This window comes from Apium graveolens, chromosome 8 (assembly GCF_009905375.1).
Source record: "Apium graveolens cultivar Ventura chromosome 8, ASM990537v1, whole genome shotgun sequence".
NCBI classification, from domain to species: domain Eukaryota; kingdom Viridiplantae; phylum Streptophyta; class Magnoliopsida; order Apiales; family Apiaceae; genus Apium; species Apium graveolens.
The window spans coordinates 232,857,529-232,880,066 of record NC_133654.1 but is presented as its reverse complement, the minus strand read 5'-3'; the positions used below and the strand labels follow the sequence as shown (position 1 = coordinate 232,880,066).

Sequence of the window (22,538 nt, the reverse complement as noted above, 5' to 3'; positions counted from 1 at the left end):
TGAATAATTATAAATGCATGTTATTTGAGTAATTTATTGGCTAATTATTAGACATGCATATACATAACTAATATATTTAACATATAAATAAATGAGACCAACATAATTTACTTGAAAATATAACAAATAATAATTTACATACACACACGCACATGTGACTTTATTTTTATTAATTTTAAAAGATTCAATGCTAATATTGGATTCAGATTTATTGATACAGTAGAAAAGAATAATAAAAGTCTTTTATGTGAAAATGAGAATGATCAATTGAATCTAAGTTTTTTTAACGTGTTAAATATTAGGTGGATTATGCTAATTTTAATTGATAAATTATGACATTGACAATTATCTGACATCTTATAAAATTAACTTTGTACAATAGATGAAAAACTAAGGACACTTGGTCAACTTTACTTAATGAATTAACACATTAGCAATGACATAACATCAACATAGACGTTGAATCTCATAAAATAATTTTTTTCATGAAAAATTAACTTATATTAACGGTAGTGTAAATTCTACTTTGTTGAATATTACGGTTGCAGATATTGACGACTTTAGTTATATATAACTAAACTTTTAAATTAATTAAGGTAGCTGTAAATTAGTAGTGACTTTATTAATAAAATAGCTCATTATTAAGAGTTTATTTAACTAAAACTCAAAATATTTGTTCGACTCTGCATTAAACATATGTGTTAATTTTCAGTTTACTTCTTTATGAACTTACTCACAACATTCTATGAATTAATTTCAAATCTTCTCATTTTAAATGTACAGTGACTACCCTGCTTGTATTAATTCGGTAAATACAAATTACATGATATAAACAATATAATATATAATTAGATTAATGAGGTATATTTGAAACGTTGTGTACGTTGTTAATATCTTACATAAAAATCATACACATTGATAAACACTCAACTTATATTTGATATATCTTAGATGCTACACAATATTTACCAATAAGAAAACAATCAAAAGTGATACTAATATAATAATATGATGTACAAAAAAATCTAGAATATGACTCGTGTCTCGCACGGGTTATTATATTAGTTGTAGATAACACGTCAATCATATTTTTCAAGATTAAATCAGCTAAATCAAATCTTTCTACCAGACAAAAGCATAGACACAACCAACACATCCTGAGTAGAGAAATTGGACCTAGTTCCTTACTTAGGACACATATTTTCAATACATAATTTGAACAACAAATGAGTCATATGGGTCACTCGTAAGGTTGAAACATGAACAAACAACTCTTATTCATCTATAACATAAGAGTTACCTTATAATAATATTAATTATTATTAGTATAATAATAATAATAATAATAATAATAATAATTACTATTATCATTATTAATATTAAGGAATTAGAAAGATTTTCCTTATTATAATAATCTATGCTAATATAGTCCCCACAAATTTACTTAAGTACACATCTATCATATGTGTGTTCTGGATACGCATCATAAAATTTTATTTCCCCAACGGATTAGTGTTGCGTCTTCAAAGTTATTTTTCCTTTTTTTTCTTACATTCTAAATATTTGACGGTTGTGTTATTCGCATACATATCATCAATATGGATAACATCAATTGGCAACCGAAATAAGTAGTCTTTTTTAAATTTATTATGTGTTCATACTATTAAATTTTTTTTTGGAGTTATATTTTTATTAATATTTGATAAATATTTGTAATTTCACAAATAAAATTACTATAAATTTGTAGTTGTATGCGCATATATGCAGGAATACTAAAAGAAAGTATAAGGTTTAATGTTGAACTCATAAGAATAATTCGGAATTGGTTAAGTTTGTTTGAGTTGATGAATAATTAAGATTGTTAAAGTTGATTAATGATTCAGATTTGAGTTTGAGTTTCTTAGCAAAAACATAGATTTGACTTTGAGTTAATTTTCAGCAACAGTTGCTCAATATTTTATTTTCGACGATTTTATTCTGACATGAATCTAAATATTGGGGTTGTAATAATTGTAAACTTAGTATATATATATATATTGTTAGTAGTAAAATCTCTATTTAAGTGGAACAAAATATATTAATAATAAAATATTGAACGTGATATTAGTTGTTCTAGGTCATTGGTAAGTTTGTTTCATCCATTATACAAATATTCTAAAAATATATATTACTAGCCTATAACCCGTGCGATACACGGACTTATTATAACATTTGCAATTTTATTATTCTATTATTTTATATAAATAAGTTATAAAAATAATAATTATATATTATTGAGATTAATGAAGTTAAAATATTTATGTATGATTTCGTATATATCATTTTATTGAAGAATTCAAAATTTAGGTAATTAAAATCTTAAAATGTCCTCCTACTACAGTCTATAGTCTATAGGTCGATTCGCTGCACGGGTGCAGAGCCTATAGGAAAGTGAGAGTCGAGTAGTATACGTGGATGACTTGGTATTAATTTTTTAAAATATTATTTTTTAAAACTTTATTGATTTATCAATTATTTTGTTATACTTACTAAAATTAATTTTGAAAGTATGTGATTCCATACAAAAGAGTTAAGAAAAAAGTTGAGTGCAATTAGAAATTAAGTTGGATAATAATTAATAGAGTTTTTAGTTGTATTAGATACATAATCTAATTTTTTTTAATAAAATTATACTTGTTTAAACTTTGTTTTGGAAGGTATTAATATACTTGTTAACTAACCAACCAAAATAAATGATATTTTGCTTATAATAATATATTACAAATATTTTGATTAAAAGCTTGTGTGTGTACTTTAAAGAAAGAAAGTAAAAAAGTTTTAATTTTTAAACAAATTTAAAACAAATTTCATTAACACGAAAGTAACTAACTCGGGCAAAAACCCTGCAACCAAAATAAAAAAAATCTAAGTATACAATTAGCCACTTTTTTATAGATCGCGTAACATAATGAATATATATTTTTTTTAAATAAAAAATGAATTCGATGGTCTCCTGAACAATCATAATAACAATAAATGTCTTCCTGAAAATAGTAATATCATAATTGAACTTCAAATAATTAGATCTGGATCTCGATAGTATAAAATATACATATTTCAGGTGTACTAACGATGTATATGCTATTAACTATTGCACAATTTCAATCCAACAATTATCCCAAACAAATTAAAAGAAAAATAGTAACAATTATTTTGTATAATAATAAATAGATCATAGATAGATTGGCAAAATTTTCCGACCTGGCTGATATTCGACCGAATTGACCCGAACGGTTTTTACCGAATCTGATTTTTAAGATTCGGTTACAGATCTGTTTTTATTTTCAAAAATCGATTGAATTTGGTTCGGGTTTGATTTTTAGGCCAACCGAACCAAAACCTGAACCGTAATCATGTGTATTTCTAAATTTCTAAATTTCTAAATAGATCATTATGTTTTTAAATAGATCATTAATGCAATTGCTAAGCAACGAAAGACTTGTTAATGAATGATTATATAAATATATACATATACATATACATATAAACATATATTGGTATTTTATACATAACTTTTGGACAAAAGATTTGTTAATGACTTTATTTTTAAAATTTATTTTGGATATAATTTTTGGGTTTCGGTTCAAACCCGAATCGAACTGAAAATCACTCGTTCTGATTTGGTTTTTGATTTTCAAATTCCATTCGATTCAGGTTTGATTTCATAAAAATATTTTGATATTGTATTAATTTTTGTCAAACTCGAACAATAATGACCCTTAGAGCATCTCCACTCCAACCATGATCACCTATTAGGTAAAAAGTCTAGGTGGCAACATAATATAAATATTAGTTAAAAAATATACCCCTCCAACTATGACACATCTTAGCAATAATTTTAAATATCCACTATCACATCTTCTATATCTATTGATCCTGCACCCATTAGCTAAAACATCCACGTCCTGCCTTATTTAAACGTTAACCTACTCTACACATTAATATATACATATATTTATATTACACTTGATGCATATATGTTAAAATTCTTATTTTATATTCAATATTTTAAAATTAATATATTTATTTTAATGTATATTGCATATTTGTATAAATACTAATAGATATAATATAATATCATATAATTATATATTTTAATATAGATATTTAAGTAATGTTTATTAATTATGTTTAGTTATATTTAAATATGTTACTATATTTCAATAGTAATATATATTAAATTGCTATCATATATTTATTTTTTTTTTTGAAAATTGCACTTGCATTAATTTTCATCAGAAATAAGGTTACAAAGTAGAAACTCAGGAGCAATATCTATCCACTCCATAGGACCTGTCATGGAATAAGCCGCTTGTGCTAACACATGGGCCACTTGATTCGTAGATCTATTCTTAAACACAACTAACACTTCTTGAAAGTGTTTCAGGATGTCTTCACACTCTTCAATTATAGTATGAAAATTGGAATTTCCTCGAACTTCATGCACTGCATCCACTACTGATTTTGCATCTAACTCAAAGATAAACCTTTGCGTCCTCCATTCTTTCACCCACAGCAAAGCCGCTCTAAAACTCCAAGCCTCAGCTTCTCGTGGTGGCATTCCTCCTCTCGTCTTCGCAGTACGAGCACGTACAAATCCCCCCCTGTCATCTCTAACCACACAACCCATTCCTATAAACTCCGACTAACTTCGAAAAGCAGCATCTACATTTACCTTGACCCATCCTTCCTGAGGTCTACACCAACGTCTGATGGGTTGTTGTCTTCGTTGTTCGCTTTCCTCCCTCCCCTCCCGACTACGTCTCCAGTCCTGCAACATCTGTAACGCCATAGAGTGCACTCCAAACGCTGACATGGACTACTTGTCCCACACTCATGCATTGCGTTTAAACCAGATGCTCCAACAAAATACTCCGATAATAACCCGTTTATCCCGATTAATACCCCTGAAAGCATTTATCAGAACCTGTAGCACTGTTACACTCTCATCCACAGGAATACTAGCTTGTAGTCCCACCTTACACCACATTTCCTTAGCAAATGAACACGTAAACAACGTATGTACTGGAGTTTCCGGCTGTAAGTGACACCATAGACATAAAAGATCTATATTCATATGCTTCTTGATCAACTCTGAGGCTGTAGGTAACACATTTTACAGGCCCTCCACAATAAGTTAACGATCTTACCTGGCAAATTAAGACCCCATAATTACTTCCAGAAACCACCTTCATTATTCATATTCTCTCCGCGAATGCTTTTGTAAAAGCTTTTGACCGTAAATAAACCTTTATCATCCAATGACCAGTACCACGAATCAGACTTACTCCGAATAGGTATGGGGATTTGCTTGATCAAATTTCTGTCACGTTCATTAAACAAATCATTCAAAACACCCACATCCCACGACCTATGATCCTCACTCATCAGGTTACGAACCACAATATCCCTTAGTTCTTCATGAGGTACAGTTGTAAGAAATCCATTCTCACTACTTGGTAACCAAGGAACCTTCCACACTTTAGTACTCATCCCATCGCCAACTTTCCTCCTGCAATGCTGTTTAACAATCTCTTGTGATGCCATAATACTCCTCCACATAAAACTTAGATTTGCCCCCAAACTAGCATCCAGGAAATCAGTATCCGCATAATATCAGGCCTTAATCAACCTTGTAACGAACGGATTAATATTATTAATCAACCGCCATGCTTGTTTTGCTAACATGGCCACATTAAACTCTTGCAGTTTACGAAAGCCTAACCCCCTACCTCCTTTACATCACATAGTGTATCCCATTTTAACCATCTAATTCCCCTCTGATCATCCCCTCCACCCCACCAATACCCATTCATTTTTCTTTCAATCTTGGTACAAATCTCCACTGGCACCCGTAGTAAGCTCATCCAAAAATTAGGGATGGATTGAGCTGCAGTTTTTAACAGTGTGACTTTACCTTCCTTCGAAATATTTTGCATCTTCCAAGCTTGCAGCTTTTGTTCAATTCTGTCCCCCAAGAAACTGAATACAGCCGTTTTATTAGCTCCAATCCTCATTGGCATCCCCAAATATTTACCTGGGTCTATCTTCTGTTGCACCCCCAGTTCAGTGCACACTTCAATACGGGTTTCCTGTCTTGTGTTTGCTAAAAACGTGACTGCAGACTTATCATAGTTAATTAATTGCCCAGAGATAGTAGCATATCTATGGAGTATTCTCTTCATAGTCTGATCCTCTACCTTTGTAGCTCTGAAAAATAAGTAGCAGTCGTCTGCAAATAATAAATGTGAGATTGTTGGAGCCCCCTAGCAATTCGACACCCGTGTATCAACCCCACTTCTTCGTTCCTCCGTAAAATAGAGCTCAACCCTTCTGCACACAATATATAATCATACGGAGAAATGGGATCTCCTTGCCGCAGTCCCCGTTAAGGCGTAACATTACCAAAAATCACCCCGTTATGAATAAAACTGTATTTAACCGATGTAATATAATGCATCAGTCTATCAATCCATACCTGATTAAACCCAAAATGTTGCATCATATTACGAATAAAAGCCCATTCCAATCAATCATATGCTTTAGAGACATCAATTTTAAGCCCTGCAACTCCAACATTTCCATGCGTCTTCCATTTCATATAATGATTAATCTCAAAAGCTATAAGTGCATTGTCTGTTAGCAAGCGTCCTTCAATAAACGCACTTTGTTTATCAGAAATTATAGAACCCATACATTTCTTCAACCTATTCGATAATACTTTGGACAGAATTCTAACCAGCACGTTACACAATGAGATGAGTCTCAAATCTTCCATCACCTGGGGCTTCTTAATCTTCGGAATTAAACAAACCATTGCATTATTAACATCCTCAGGCAGTGATCCTGTACTCATAAACGTATGACAAAATTTGACTACATCCTTCTGAACAACCTCCCAAATAGCTTGATAAAATGCGGGGTTAAACCCATCTGGGCCCGATGCCTTGTTTGGGTGCATCGAGAAAACCGCATCCTTGACCTCTTCACATGTAACTTCAGCCATAAGCTCCTCATTAGCAGACTCCGATATTTGCTGCACTGACTCATTCTATGATAACTTACCATCTACATTTGACGACATGAATAAACTTTTATAATATCCCTCAATCACAGTTTGCACCCCCATTGTTGTTTCTTGCCACTCACCATTTACATCCTTTATTCGATCCAACCTGTTATTTTGTCTTCTTGTTGATGCAAACCGATAAAAAAACGTGTGTTTTTATCTCCCTCCCGTAACCAATGCTGTTTCGCCCTCTGCTTCCAATATACTTCTTGTTTTTCCAATAAATTCAAATATGCCCACCGAGCTTTGTTATATCTTTGAACCCCTGATGTATCTCTTCGTGACCTGAACCTCCGAAACACACTTCTACACTCTTGAATCTGCTTTTTATAATCATTACTCATACCTCCTCCCCATTCATATAACTTATTCCCACAAATTCGAATCTTATCAAGAATCCCTAACCCCTCTGCACACTCCCAAGCATTCTGGACTATGCCCTTACAATCTTGTTCTCGAAGCCAAACATTTTCAAAACAAAACCTACGTCCCTTAGTAACATAAGTTTGTCTATTTAAGCTCAAGAATAATGGTAGAGGGTCAGATGTTGCAATATCTTCCACCTGCACCTCTGCCAACGAAAATAACTCACTTCATCCTTGATTTGCTACTCCACGATCCAATCTTTCCTGAACCCAATTTTGTTGCCCACGAGACTTTTCCCAAGTGTATTTCCCCCCTACATATCCCAAATCCATCAGGCCATAGTCAATGAGAGCATTAGTAAAACCCGTTAATAGATTAAGTGGTTGGCTTCTCCCCCCTCTCTTCTCGTGAACATACATCATGTCATTAAAATCCCCCAACACACACCACGGTAGCCTAGACTTGTCCTTCAACTCTTAATATATCCCATGACTCCCTTCGTCGATTTCGCTCTAGGAAGCCATAAAAGCCAGTGTACCTCCATCGCCCTATTTGATCATGTTCAACCTCAAAGTCAATATAGTTTCTCGTGGATTCTAACACTTTACATCCTCCCTTATTTCTCCATAATAACGCCAATCCCCCACTACGTCCTTGCACATCTACAGCTACATACTCTGCAAAATGAAGTAAACGACATACCTCCTCTATCTTTTTTTTTCCTAGCTAATGTCTCACACAAAAAAATAATACTGGATTTTTTATTCTGGGTAATTTCTTTCAAAAACCGAATTGTACGTGGCTTACCCAAACCACGACAATTCCAAGCTAAGACACTCATTGGGCTAGGCGGGCCTGGAGTCCAACACCCGCCTCTAATCCGTTTTTTGACCCATTAGTAATTGTATTAATAGCATCCAGTACATTCTCCTCAGTTATCTCCTGATTATTCTCTGTGTCTATCCTTTTTCTCTTGGTCTCCAATATCGTAACCGTATTTTCAAAATTCTCTCCCCCCATATCAATTTATTCCTTATTTTTAGCTTTTTGAACACCTGTATGACTCTGTGATTCTCCTTGATTTCGGTGGGAAATTTGAATTCCATGCACAATCCCTGGAATTTCGCTAACAATCCCCTCTCTCTCCATGAATTGCGCTGTGACATCAGCCCTTCCTCCATGAGTGTTACCAGCCTGCCATGCCTGTACTCCACCAGGTCCGTTTGTCAGCCATTTCGATTCCATATTCTGCATTTTGATGTTCTTATTAGGGGCTCAAAGCCACACCCCATAAGCTCGCTCCACAGTTTTCTCCGGATTCGCATACACTATTTCACAGTCTCTATCCGAATGACCCAACCGACCACATACAAAACAGAACATGCTTAACATTTCATATTTAAAGTTGATCTAACCCCCACTCCCACCTTCTCGTTTCAACTTCATTCGACGCTTCAATGGTTTATTAATATCCATTGTTACACGAATTCTGATATATTGCTTCCACAAGCCATCCAACGTTGTAGGATCCATTATGATAAATGAACCCACTGAATTCCCTATCGACTGCACAACCTTCTCCGTTAGCATACCCAATGGAATATCATAGACCTGCAACCATATATCCATTATATCTAAAACAACCACATTAGGATCTTCTGTATTCTTCAATTTGTGAAACAACAACAAGTTTTGCTCAAAAGTCCATGGTGCACCATCAATCACTTTTTGTAGATCCAATATATGATAAAACATAAATGAATACCTTCCACTTCCCAAATCATGTATCTCTACTCCTTCCTTGGGTCGCCATAATGAGGACAGTACATTCTGCATCGCCGGAAAGTTAATCTTCTTGTCTGTAAGAAACCGGCCCACCAAGATGAATGACTCCTTTCTCCAGATTATATCTTATTCCTCCACCAGAATTTCCTCGTCCTCCTCATCTTCCAAGGCTAATCTTGCATACCTCCAGATTAGCTTTACTTGACGCTATACTCGCACACTCCACACAAGAATGAAAAAGAAAATAGCAGAAACAAAATAAAATAACACAGTAATACTGAATCCCCCTTTTAAATAATCTATTCCTTGTCACACGAACAAAACATACCCTTGCAACCCATGCAAGACTTCTATTTGCAGCTATTCATTCATAATCTAGTTGTATAAACCTGGAATATCTTTCATATTTTTTTTCTGTTGACTGCTATTACTAGGCAGTTAGTGTTTGTTATTCATCTGCTATCATATTTAATATATTTTCACTGAATATATTATTTAAATTTTTACTTGTATTTAACTAAATATATATTAAATTTATTTTAAGATGTAGATTTATATATATATATATATAGAAAGAGATTTGAAAATAGTTATAAAATAATTTTGTTACTTATAGCTAATCATTATAACTACTATCATTGGAGTAAAAACTCTTACAAATTTAACAAATTTTTAGATAATTATTATTTAACTAACAATTTTAGATATTACTCTTGGAAATGCTCTTATCAGTTAATATCCATAATCATAAATAAATTTATTTTTGTAATAGATCATGAATAATTTATTTTTTTGCCAAAAGATCATAAATAAATAATTGTGATAATTAAATAAATTCCTAAGAAGTCTAACCGAAACTTGCGATATACTATACGGGAGACTTGGGAGGGAGACCTATAAATGCAATTGTACATACAGGCAATTACAATAATAAAAAGTGATTGGGATTATTATATATAGAAAACGCACAATTAGAGTTGGAAAATAAAAAGACTCATCAATCTCCCCCTTCTTCTTCGATTCTAGGTTTTTATCATCCTCGCTTTACAGGTAGATCTCTCTCTCTCTCTCTCTCGTATATAATTCTTATTTATATTTGTATGTGCGTTTGTGTATAATCAAACATATATGCATATAGTTCCGATTGAATTACTTCCAATTACTCTATTGCTTGAGATTATGGTTGGTTACTTGATTATATATGCGTGGTGATCGTATATGTGCGTTTGTGTGTGTTTTTGTGTTCGTATATGTATGTATTTACTTCCGATTGAATGCTTAGGGTTAATATATGCAATGATTATGTTATTGATGATACGTTTCGATTGAATTAGTTCTGATTGAAGTTGTTGTTGCGTTGTTTTCGATATTTGATTATTGAGATTTTTGATTGAGGGACCTAGGGTTTATGTTTTGGTTTGTGAGTGTTGTGGAATGAAGTAATGATGTATTGATAGGGGTTTCTGGATTGTTTGTGATTTAAACTGATGTAATGTGATTTTTTTTATGAATTTTAGATTTTGAGTTGTAATTTGGGCACAATGAATGATCGGAAGACTGTTGATTTGGACCATGGATGGGAGTTTATGCAGAGAGGGATCACGAAGCTCAAGAGGATTCTTGAAGGTCTTCCGGAGCCGCAGTTTAGCTCCGAAGACTACATGATGCTGTACACGTATGTTTATAGCCTTACCTGTATTCAATATTTAGTGTGCGTGTGTGTGCTGTGCTGTGTGTGTATGTACTCCTATATTATATTGTGCTCTTCTGGTTAGATGTTCTTGTTATATTTAAATTATATTGGTTTTTCTTTTGTGGACAGAACCATCTATAATATGTGTACCCAGAAGCCTCCACATGATTATTCTCAGCAGCTGTATGACAAATACCGTGAGGCCTTCCAGGAGTACATAACCTCAACTGTAAGTTATTACCTAATTATAGGCAATTACTGTATCAAGTAGTTGTGATGCTCCTTATTGTAGTTATGAAAACATGATTGATATTTTGCTTTTTAAGTACATTTAAAACTCGTGTTATATGTATGGCATGATTGTATGAAAGTGTGAATGCCAATCTTACTTTGTTTAATGCAAACTACATTTACCTGTACAAATTTAAGTTTGTGTGAATGCATCATTAATTTCGTTTATTAAAAATTGTTATCTTTATTTTATGCAAGGTGTTTTGAGTCCTAATTCTCTTGTGAGGTCAGTATATGGAACAAAGTCTTCTGTTAGGCTTTAGTAGCTTTTTACTTATCTTGAGAAGAAACTCCGCAGTTCAAGTTATTGAATCAGATATGAAATCTTTTAATATGAAACTACACATGCATTTATGGAGATAGGTGGGGAGAAAATTCAGAAAGCTTATCATCTTGCAAAGGAATGCAGGATTGAGCTAATGATAAACACAATATTAGAGAGTAGTAAATAACTAGTATCATTGCAGTGAATTTTTTCCTGCTATGACATCAGTGTTAATGTGTAAATGTAATAATCGCAGCCCCCTTTCTTTTTATGTTCACCCTTTCATGAAGGTTGAGGTCGATAATGCTAAGGAAGTTCCCCTAGTGTTAATCCTTGCCCTCCTATATTCCCTCGGCCTCTTTGACACTCCAGTTCTTGACACAATGTGTCCTTATAGACCCCTTTGCCCTCTCATATTTCGTCAGCCTCGTCAACACTGCAATTCTTGACTTGTATTGGAGCACAATGTGTCCTTATAGACCCTTTTACCCGTATAAATTAGCATGCCTTTCTTTTTGCTTAAGACCATAATTAAAGACTCGATGGCTTAATTAGCTAGTCAAGTCATTTTTTTTTAATTTTTCATTTATGGTAAACTTAAAATATTCGTTTCTGATCCAGGTATTGCCTTCTTTAAGAGAGAAGCATGATGAGTTTATGTTGAGGGAGCTTGTCAAAAGATGGGCAAACCATAAAGTCATGGTCAGGTGGCTTTCTCGATTCTTTCACTATCTTGATCGGTACTTCATTGCCCGGAGGTCACTTCCTGGACTTAATGAAGTTGGACTAACATGCTTTCGTGATCTGGTAACTGCAGTTTGACGCTTTTGTTTTCAGCTCTTAATTCTTATGTTGGTTGACATACTTTCGGTGAAAGTGTGTTGTACTTGATTGTTAATATTTCTGATGCATTTAGATAAAGCAAATGGTAATAAAAAGTTTTGAAGTTTTTAAAATTTCTATATCTTCGTCCATGTTGCAGGTTTATCAAGAGTTGAAAGGGAAAGTGAAGGATGCTGTCATATCTCTGGTATAGTTTGTTCTTTCTGTCTCGTGGTCACTGGTTTATCAGTTTTAGTTTGTTTAGTTGAGGTTACATGGTTATGTGTCATGCAGATTGATCAAGAGCGTGAGGGGGAACAGATTGACCGGGCTTTATTAAAGAATGTTTTAGATATATTTGTAGAAATAGGAATGAGTCAAATGGATCAGTATGAGAATGACTTCGAAGCATTCATGCTGAAAGATACTGCTGATTACTATTCTCGAAAAGCTTCAAACTGGATCCTAGAAGATTCTTGCCCTGATTATATGTTAAAGGTAAGCATTGTTTCCCCCCAAAAATTACAAATATTCTTTCATATGTAAATGTATGCGATAATTAAATGTAATTCTTGCTTCCTCAGGCAGAAGAGTGTTTGAGACGTGAGAAAGACAGGGTCTCTCACTACCTACATTTCAGTAGCGAACCAAAGCTGCTTGAGGTATGATTCTCTTAGCCAATTTCTTAGGAATCACTAGCCATATATCTGTATATATATACACACACACATATATATATGTATCAGTATGTATGTATATATGTATGTATATTTATGTAAGTCTAAGAAAACGGAAGTTGTTATTGTAAGCTTATTGCTTCAAATGCAATGAACCCGTGTTTCCTGAATTTTTTCACATTTTTAAAAACTTTTTTGATATGTTTGTTATTTTGATTAACCTCTATAATCATTAATGCTATTCCAGAAAGTCCAAAATGAGCTGTTATCTGTATACGAAACCCAATTGCTTGAGAAGGAGCATTCTGGTTGTCATGCATTGCTTAGGGATGACAAGGTACTCCCAGGACTTAATGGTTAAGCTTTGGAGGGGGTTTGTATGATATGTGTATTGCTAGGTGCACTTATTATTTTTTCAATGTTTAGGTCGAGGATTTGTCTAGGATGTACAGACTCTTTTCCAAGATACCTAAAGGCTTAGATCCGATTTCAAACATTTTCAAGCAGGTTAGTAAGCTTAAACAGTGATTTAATTTAGTTTAAGTGAGGTTTCAGCAAAGTGTACGCAGTTATAGTGAACCTTACCTGAAGGTTTGTCATTGTTTTTTGTTTCTTGATACAGCATGTTACAAATGAAGGAACAACATTGGTGAAACAAGCAGAGGATGCAGCAAGCAACAAGAAGGTTGGTCCTTTCTTTGGATGTGTAGTAGTAGTGTATGTAAATTCTTCGAAATAAATCTTGCTAGACTGTTAATGGATTTTTCTAAACTCATTCTAACTGTTGATTTATGTGAGTATGCGACTAATAGAGAATTTTCTGTATAAGAAATTCTAGTTATAACTAAAGGGAAAGAAAAAAAATTATGGTACCATATTATTAGTCACGTGTGCTGGATATAAGCACCTTGTAGAAAGAGTTTGTCTTATTTCTTTTGGAGGGTGTTATTATTGAATATATAATATGTATATATGTGTGTATGTATACATTAATTTTGAGAACTTGTAGCAGAAGTTTTAGAAATTCTGATTTTGTCATAGAAGCCCAATAAATTTACAATCAAAAGTGTTAATAAGTGATTCCAGTTTTTGTAGATATTATTGCTTGGATCTGTTGGTGATGATATAGTTTTACAGTATCTGTTATCAATGATCTTAGTTTATGTTTTAAACTTTGAGTAGGATGAATCTAAATTTACTGGAGATGCTTTTAGTGTAGCTATGCGGATACTATTAGATTATTTTATTTCCATTTTGAACAAGTGCACATCTATTTACAATTTCTATACAATGTGCCTCTTAGAATCTAGTTTTCAAATGTTGTTTTGCATTTGGGTGTCCGAGGATCTGTATACTTAAAGAAAGTGTCTAATCTTAGCACACTTTTCAAGAAGTATTTTGTATATACATGGTCTACATTTGGATGCAAACATAGTAATATGTCATGTCATTTTGAGTACTTTTCCTTATTCGTAAATCATGATTTGAGGTATTTTAGCATTTACAAAGAAATTTACTTATTATGCATTTTCTTGAGGAACTATGTATTATTTTCCATTGATTTTTGACTAAGATATACCTCTAAACAGGCAGAGAAGAGAGATATAGTTGGTCAACAAGAGCAGGTATTGTTGAATGTTTTACTTTTTCCATGGTTGAGATGTTTGCCATATGCTCACTGACTGAAATTTGGAATTTTCAGGTTTTTGTCAGGAAAGTAATTGAATTGCACGATAAGTACCTTACTTATGTGAATGATTGCTTTACAAACCATACTCTCTTTCACAAGGTATGATTATTTTCAAGTTCTTCCGCAAAGATAATAATCCTGTAACTGCATTATGAGGTTGTTTTCTTTTGTAATATTGGTCATTTCTTTCTAGGCTCTGAAGGAGGCCTTTGAAATTTTCTGCAACAAGGGTGTTGCTGGAAGCTCTAATGCCGAACTACTTGCTACTTTCTGTGATAACATCCTCAAAAAGGGTGGTACTGAGAAATTAAGTGATGAAGCTATTGAAGAAACACTTGAGAAGGTATGTTTCTTTGTCAACTATGAGTTGTGTGATTGAAAAAATTAAATTGTTGCAGACTATTTTTTCTTATATTTCAGGTGGTAAAGCTGCTTGCTTACATTAGCGATAAGGATTTGTTTGCTGAATTTTATAGGTAACTCTCAAAATAATGTTTCAGTTTTGGTTGCCTGGATATAAAAAAATTTGGTCTCATTCTTATAATGGTTGATGGCAGAAAAAAGCTTGCGCGGAGGCTTCTTTTCGACAAGAGTGCTAATGATGAGCATGAGCGAAGTATTTTGACCAAACTTAAGCAGCAGTGTGGTGGTCAATTTACTTCTAAGATGGAGGGAATGGTAATTATCGTACTCTATTTTGGTGGATGATATGTGTTACAAATTACTTTGGATTCTAAAATAATCTTCTTCTCATCATTCCAGGTCACAGATTTGACTTTAGCAAAGGAAAATCAATCTAGCTTCGAGGAGTACTTGGCAAATAATCCAAATGTCAATCCTGGCATTGACTTGACTGTTACAGTTCTAACTACTGGTTTCTGGCCAAGTTACAAGTCTTTTGATCTTAACCTCCCCGCTGAGATGGTAAAATTCTAGATATCATTCTTAAGTACGATCAGTGTGAATAATTTCTTCTCTAGTGGTGGACTGGTCGCAACTTGTTACTGACATTTTATTTTTTGAAACCTATGAATCAGGTCAAGTGCGTTGAAGTATTTAAAGAATTTTATCAGACAAAAACGAAACACAGGAAACTCACATGGATTTATTCTCTGGGTACTTGTAATGTACTTGGAAAGTTTGAACCCAAAACTATTGAGTTGATTGTCACGACTTACCAGGTTACATGTCTTACAAATTATATATTATTAATATTATGATATTATTTTGTAGGATCCATCTGATATATTTTTTTCCCTTAGGCCTCTGCTCTTCTGCTTTTCAATTCTTCTGATAGATTGAGTTATCAAGAAATCATGAGTCAGTTGAATTTGTCTGATGATGATGTTGTTCGCCTGCTTCATTCTCTTTCATGTGCAAAGTATAAAATTCTTACCAAGGAGCCAAACACCAAAACAATTTCCCCAACTGATTACTTCGAGTTCAATTCAAAGTTTACTGACAAAATGAGGAGAATCAAGGTATGGGATCTGTTTCATGTTGGACTCTTTAAGTCAAATTCCGCTGTCATGCTATAGAGGTTTGTAATTTGCTTTGTGTGGATGCAGATTCCACTGCCTCCAGTTGATGAGAAGAAAAAGGTGATAGAGGATGTTGACAAGGACAGGCGATACGCCATTGACGCCTCTATTGTCCGCATAATGAAGAGCCGTAAAGTCTTAGGCTACCAGCAGTTGGTTATGGAGTGTGTTGAGCAGTTGGGACGCATGTTTAAGGTAAGTTCCAACACCTATTCCTCAACAGAGTAGAATGAACTAAACCCTCTTATGTGAACATGAATTGTATAATTCTAATAATTCAATTTGCTCTGCAAATAACATTTTCTAGTTCCCTGCTTATTTTTTAATCCTTCACTGCCCTCATTTTTTTAACCACAATGACATTTTTAAATGTGAATGTGCAGCCTGATGTGAAAGCAATCAAGAAGAGGATTGAAGATCTTATTACACGTGATTATTTGGAAAGAGACAAGGACAATGCCAACCTATTTAGATATCTGGCATGATTTCATGAAGTTAAAATCCCAACAAAATATATAATTCAACTCAGTGTGGCTGGTAGCCGTTCCATTTACCAGCACAAATTAGTGAGCGGGCTATATATGTTAGGGATACACGGTGTTTTTTTGACAATTGCTCAGGAAACTAAAATGTTGAGAGTTCTTGTATATTTTTATCCCTAAACATTAGGCGACTGAGAATAGTCTAGTACTATGTTTGATGTTGAAAGAACTCCTATGTATGTTAATGATTACTCAGTGCTACAAGGTGAATATAGCATGTTGCACCAATGATATGTTGTTTTTGACTTTTTCTTTGAGTTCGTTATATATCATATCTTAGGGTATGAACTTTTGTAGCCATCGGTGTGTATTATACTCGATGATACTAAATCAAGTGCTTCTGGACTCGCGATATATTACAGACAATTGTTTAACAACTCAATTAAACTACTGAAACAAAAGACGTATAGATCTGGCATTCGTGAGGCCAGTGCTCTCCATAGTCTGAAGTAGTGGTGGCCATTCGTGCGGTCCGGGCCGGGCTGACTACAGGTCGAGTACGTTAATTTTGGACACTGAACCGGCACGCTGGGGAAACGAGTCGGGCCGGGCCGGGTTCGAGTATGAAAAGAGAAAACCGTATTGGCACTGTGACTCGCGAGCTCAAGGGCTTGTGCGAGCGTGCGGGCCGAGTCGCGCGGGTTGAACGAGTTGCTTGATTGTTTTTCGATTTTTGGCTACAATTTTAATTATTTATTACAAATATTTGTTTAATTCATTTTTACCAAATTACTTTTATTTTAAATAAATTTTTAATTCTTAGTAACTTTCATTTTTTATTTACTAAATTACTTAATTTCTAATCTTATTATTACAATATAATATAAGTATGTGTATGCTCCCATGTAGATGTTTTGTTAACTTCAAAAATAAAATAACAATGTTCATATTAATATATGTAAACAGTATGAAGAAATAAAATGAAACAACTAACTATCATTTCATATGAAACCCGCGAGTCAGGCGGGTTGTGCGGGCCGGTCCGTGCAGTTCCACTTGGTCGTGCGGTTCATGTGCGGGCCGGTCCGGGTCCGAATATCAACTTTCTGATTCGTAACCGGCACTCCTGTTTCAACGAGCTGTGCGGGTTCGGGCCGGGTCGTTTCGGGCCGAATAAAATCGGATTTCCGTACGAGCCGGTCCCGAATGTGCGGTTCAAACCCGCACAAGTGGCCACCTCTAGTCTGAAGTCACAACTAAGAAAAATATATGATAAGAAAACCCTAGCAGTCTGCTTGTGCCTATATGAGCTGTCGTCCCTTCGACTTAACCCTTGACTTCTCTCTCCTTTTCTATCCCTGTTTTTACTCTTTTGCCCCTGAGTTGTCTTGTGCTTTTACTCGCCCTTAAATTGTTTACGTGAATGTCAACAGAGGTTTGGTACTCCTGTGCATCACGTTACTCCCTCCCCAAAAAACCACCTTGTCCTCAAGGTGGAATGCTGGAAATTGATTGTTGATAATTGTAGGATCCTCCCATGTTGCTTCGAATAAGGGAACACCTTCCACTTAATGAGTACTTCCAATTTGGTTGCTGACCCGTCCTTGACTTGTCGCACTTCCAGTAATTCTTCAGGCTCCACCCTCAATTCTAAATCAGCAATCATTTGAGGTGGCAACGGACCTGAATATGGCATGGTGCTAACAGATCTCTTTAACTGAGAAATATGAAACACCGGGTGTATTTTCACATCACTTGGCAACTCTAAACGATAGTCAACCTTTCCTATTTTCTGCGAAATGTGAAAAGGACCATAAAATATGGCTGCTAGTTTCTCAAATGGTCGTCTCGCGAGAGATTTCTGCTGATACGGTTGCAATTTCAAGTACACCAAGTCATCAACTTCGTAGGAATCATCCCGTCTCTTTGAATTAGCGGCAGCTGTTGACGGAGGAATCTGATAACAACAAAGATTGAGGTTTTTCACTAGAATTAAGATCTATGACGGTGGTTTTTTGCCGGAAAATCAAGCGGTTTGTGGTAGTTTGTGGTTGTTTTAGGCTGAGATTGATCAGAGTAAATGGTGGCTCTCTTATTAGCTCTCAACTTCTTACCCTCTCAATGTGCCTACGTACCCTTTATATAGGGATCAAGCCTGACGTAGTTCTTGTGGAACAAGAAATCTAGTAGGCTTAGACTTCTTATTCCTAGACCCGGTAGAAGCCCATCCAAAATCCATCTTCCGCTAGCTTTAGGAATGTCCAACTATGAGGCCCAACCGCGAAGGCCCAAGACTCGTCCGTAATCGCAGAACTTCACGGATAGTGCATCTCCCTGCGCAAGGATAACACTCCGCTACAGCTATTTCCCTTGATTTACGGACGCAGGTATACCCACGGTTCACCCCAAGTACTGGACGCATCCCTGTCCCCCGATTGAGGATAACCCACCAGATAACCGGACAGGTGATCCCAAGCTCTTGGGTGCAAAGTGCAGGATGACTCCAAAGTTCTCCAACGAGGACATCCTTTGAATACAAGAACAGAGTTCCCAAAGCACACACCAATATTAACCCCGCATCCTCAACGAGGACACCCGTTGAATACAGGAGGAGGCCTTCAATCATCAGGCATACCCCTGGAGGCCTTCAAGCTTTTCACGGAAATCCCCCTCCTTGACCGTTTCAAGGAGGGAATCCTTCAAATAGTACCTGCAACAAATACGTTAGTAAAGATAACCATCCATTCCTCCTTTCCATGTATACTTTTGTCTTGAGGTCACCATTGAGAGTGTATAGACCAAACACAGGACGCGTCCTCAGCATTGGGCGCGCCTTAACTTCCATAAAACCTGTATTGTTTCCTCAACGACCGCTTCTCACAGTATGCCATAGTGACAGGACGCGTCCTAAGCAGGACGGGCGCGTCCTCCAGCTTCCATTGCCAAAAGACCACATTCGCCAAATACTTTCACCATGGTGGATGCGTCCACAACGCTTGGGCGCGTTCTACCCTAATCATGCGCTCCCAAACTTCCTTATTATCAGACCATCCTCCATAAAACGTCTCCTCTAGATTGGGCGCGTCCTCTGTGCCTGGACGCGTCCTCACCTTTTACAACGCAATACCGGGTTTGACCGTACTTAATCCGCATTTGACCCGAGTCAATCCAATGCCAAATTTTGGGTATAACAACTACCCCCCAAATTCCATTTGCCGTTGAAAACAATTGGATTGCCCCATTGCAAAAACATTAGTACGCGTCCTAACACCAAGACACGCCCAAGGTTACAACTAACTGTTGCGTAACAGCTGGTGCACACGTCATCCACCTACTTTTCTATAAATACCCTAATCACATCACATCATTGTCACTCTCCTCTTTTATCTCTCAGGAAACCGTCATCGCCGCCGCTTAAACTTTTGGTCAAAAACTCCGACGATTCAACCGCCCATTAATCAATTTATCTAGCTTAATCAAACCCCAAACTTACGAGGTACGTAAATCATCTTTTATTTCTTTATTTGGTCGAGTAATCCCACCGTAATAAGCAAAAGACTGTTCATATGCCTTGTTTTTACTTTACTGTTCTTCATTTTCCTCTGTATGTATGAGTGTATGTCTATGTAAAAACATCATATTTCGCTCTTTTGATTCTCTAATTACATGTTTTTAGGTTTTTAGAGAATTCCCCCCAAATCGATTATAGTCGATTAAAATTCCACTGCATTGCAACCATATTGGACGCGTCTTCCCGTCAGGGCACGCCCTACTTACTTTTATCTCTATTCTGAGTTCTCAACCAACCGTTGTTTAGACGCATTGTCCACCTAGGACACGTCACCTTAGTACGTTTCCTTCGATAGAATTTTAGGACGCGTCGTTACCATCATTTCTTCTCCCTTGTCTCCTTTTACATATTTTCAGTACATATTTTCTTATAAACATGGACGCGTCCTCAAGATCTTCTTTCTTTTTTGAACTGGAGGACGCGTCATCCTAATCACCTTTCCATCCATTCAAAATTCTCAACAAATGCCTTGGGATTTACTCCCCATATTCCATCTCTTTCAAACCCGAGCTCCCTGAATTTCACAGGACGGGATCCTTCCTTGAAGCAAAAATCCCTCAAATCAAAGATTTCAATAATGTCAGATTCCAGCTCCGACTCTATGGATCATGTCCCCATAATCTCTAGGATGGGAAAGGAAAGATCAAAACGTAAAAGAACTCCAATTCTCAATTCCAGAGGGCTATTGAAGATTGGACTGATGATGAAATCATCCCAACAACCAGTCAACAGCCCTCCCGCATGATTGTTTCTGACGAGGGCGCGTCTCCTTCTCAGGACACGTCACCCTTTCAGGGCGCGTCCCCTCATAGTGAAGGTGATTTTAAACAAAGGGCTCCTGATCCCGAGAAATATCCCATTTCTCCCCAAAAATCTGACACTCCACTCGAACATTGGGAACCAGAAGACGTGGAACTTGATTTTGACTGGAAGGAACTCGAGGACCTTCCTGAGACAAAAAAGAACGTTTGGCGGAAAAGAGAAAATAAATTGGCCTGTGTTGGCATGAGTTCCACAACCACTGAATTGGAGATTGGCTGGAACATGAAATACTACGATATGGAGGGGATCCGGGCGCGTCCTCTTAGGATGATGAGGCCCCATATCTTTAATGTAGAAAATCTGAGAATTCCAAGGATGGTCCTAACTCCAAAACTCATCTCTCTGGGTGTGGGCGTGCCCTTGCACAAATATATCAAGAAAATACTGAAGTGGTATGATGTTTCCCCTATTCAACTATCTCCCAACTCATACAAACTGGCCTGGGCCTTATACATCATGTACCACAACTTAGAGTTGGGCGCGCCCTCCATGAAAGAATTCAGTTATTTTTTCAGCATCAGAAAATCTATCCCTGACTACCACTTCCTGGTTGTCAACAAATGGTTGAACAATAAGGAATTTAATGAAGGCAAGATCAGTCATGAATGAGACTGGAAGGAGCCATTTTTCTATATCTATGATGTCAAAAGGACTCGCATTCGTTTCAACTTAGAGCCAAGTAAGTACAATGACGCGTCCTCTCCTACAGGGCGCGTCTTCTCTTTCGTAATCTTTCTCTTTTTTCCTTTTGTAACCTTCATTTCTCTTTCTTAGATAAAAGAACCCAGAAAGAGATGACAGGAAGAAAGAGAAAGAGAGCAGAGAAGGTGTTGAAGTATGCTGAGAAGCATTTTTACCTCAAGGATATGATCACAGAGGCTAATCTCAAAAAGATTGGGGCTTTGTCTGCAAGGGTTGGTTCCATTTATAAATACCGTGATTTTTACAATGGCAAACCTGTCCTAACTGCTTCTGAGAAAGCTAGAGGACTCAATATAACAGAACTTGTCCAACTGGACATTAGTAGACAAGTGGATCTAGAACAAGGTAAGAATCATTTGGACGCGTCCTTCGTTCATGACGCGTCATGCTTATGTTCGCCCTTTCTCTTACATGCATAACCTTAATCTAACTTGTAGATGTTTCCCCTATCCTAATTTACGGCTTTGGACGCGTCTTATCCCTGGGGCGCGTCCTCTTTTATTGTTTGTTTGTCACTTATACTATTCTCATAATCCATGCTATAGCTGTTGTGTCCTCTACATAGGACACGTCATATGTTTTGGATGCGTCATATATGCATTCTTCCTGTCTTTGCATACATTTACTTAACATATCTCCATGCCTTTATATTATTCTTTTGACGCGTCTTGCTATTAGGACGCGTTCTGCTATCCATGACTAATCCTTTTTCTTTGTTCATGT

At 35.8% G+C, this 22,538-nt stretch overlaps 5 protein-coding genes across 5 annotated transcripts; 1 reads left to right on the top strand and 4 right to left on the bottom strand.

Moving 5' to 3' along the window:
* Positions 1-4,264: 4,264 nt before the first annotated feature.
* LOC141680445 (uncharacterized) lies at positions 4,265-4,669 on the bottom strand. The gene has a single exon (XM_074486671.1). The coding sequence runs from the start codon at positions 4,667-4,669 to the stop codon at positions 4,265-4,267; it is 405 nt and encodes a 134-aa protein (XP_074342772.1).
* Positions 4,670-5,759: 1,090 nt separating this feature from the next.
* Positions 5,760-6,224, bottom strand: LOC141680444 (uncharacterized). The gene has a single exon (XM_074486670.1). It carries the CDS (start codon positions 6,222-6,224, stop codon positions 5,760-5,762), a length of 465 nt encoding a protein of 154 aa, XP_074342771.1.
* Positions 6,225-8,884: 2,660 nt separating this feature from the next.
* LOC141680443 (uncharacterized) lies at positions 8,885-9,310 on the bottom strand. The gene has a single exon (XM_074486669.1). It carries the CDS (start codon positions 9,308-9,310, stop codon positions 8,885-8,887), a length of 426 nt encoding a protein of 141 aa, XP_074342770.1.
* Positions 9,311-10,156: 846 nt separating this feature from the next.
* LOC141677239 (cullin-1-like) lies at positions 10,157-17,030 on the top strand. Its single transcript, XM_074483067.1, has 20 exons — positions 10,157-10,309; positions 10,777-10,934; positions 11,082-11,181; positions 12,130-12,315; positions 12,491-12,538; positions 12,625-12,828; positions 12,915-12,992; positions 13,255-13,344; positions 13,434-13,514; positions 13,630-13,692; positions 14,597-14,632; positions 14,710-14,796; positions 14,891-15,040; positions 15,118-15,173; positions 15,255-15,375; positions 15,460-15,621; positions 15,735-15,878; positions 15,960-16,178; positions 16,266-16,433; positions 16,622-17,030. Exons 2-20 carry the CDS (start codon positions 10,801-10,803, stop codon positions 16,721-16,723), a joined length of 2,229 nt encoding a protein of 742 aa, XP_074339168.1. The 5' UTR covers positions 10,157-10,309; positions 10,777-10,800; the 3' UTR covers positions 16,724-17,030.
* A 1,143-nt stretch (positions 17,031-18,173) lies between these two features.
* On the bottom strand, positions 18,174-19,478 carry LOC141680442 (uncharacterized). The gene is made up of 2 exons (XM_074486668.1): positions 19,431-19,478; positions 18,174-18,677 (listed from the first exon to the last, which is right to left on the bottom strand). Exons 1-2 carry the CDS (start codon positions 19,476-19,478, stop codon positions 18,174-18,176), a joined length of 552 nt encoding a protein of 183 aa, XP_074342769.1.
* Between the last annotated feature and the right edge of the window lie 3,060 nt (positions 19,479-22,538).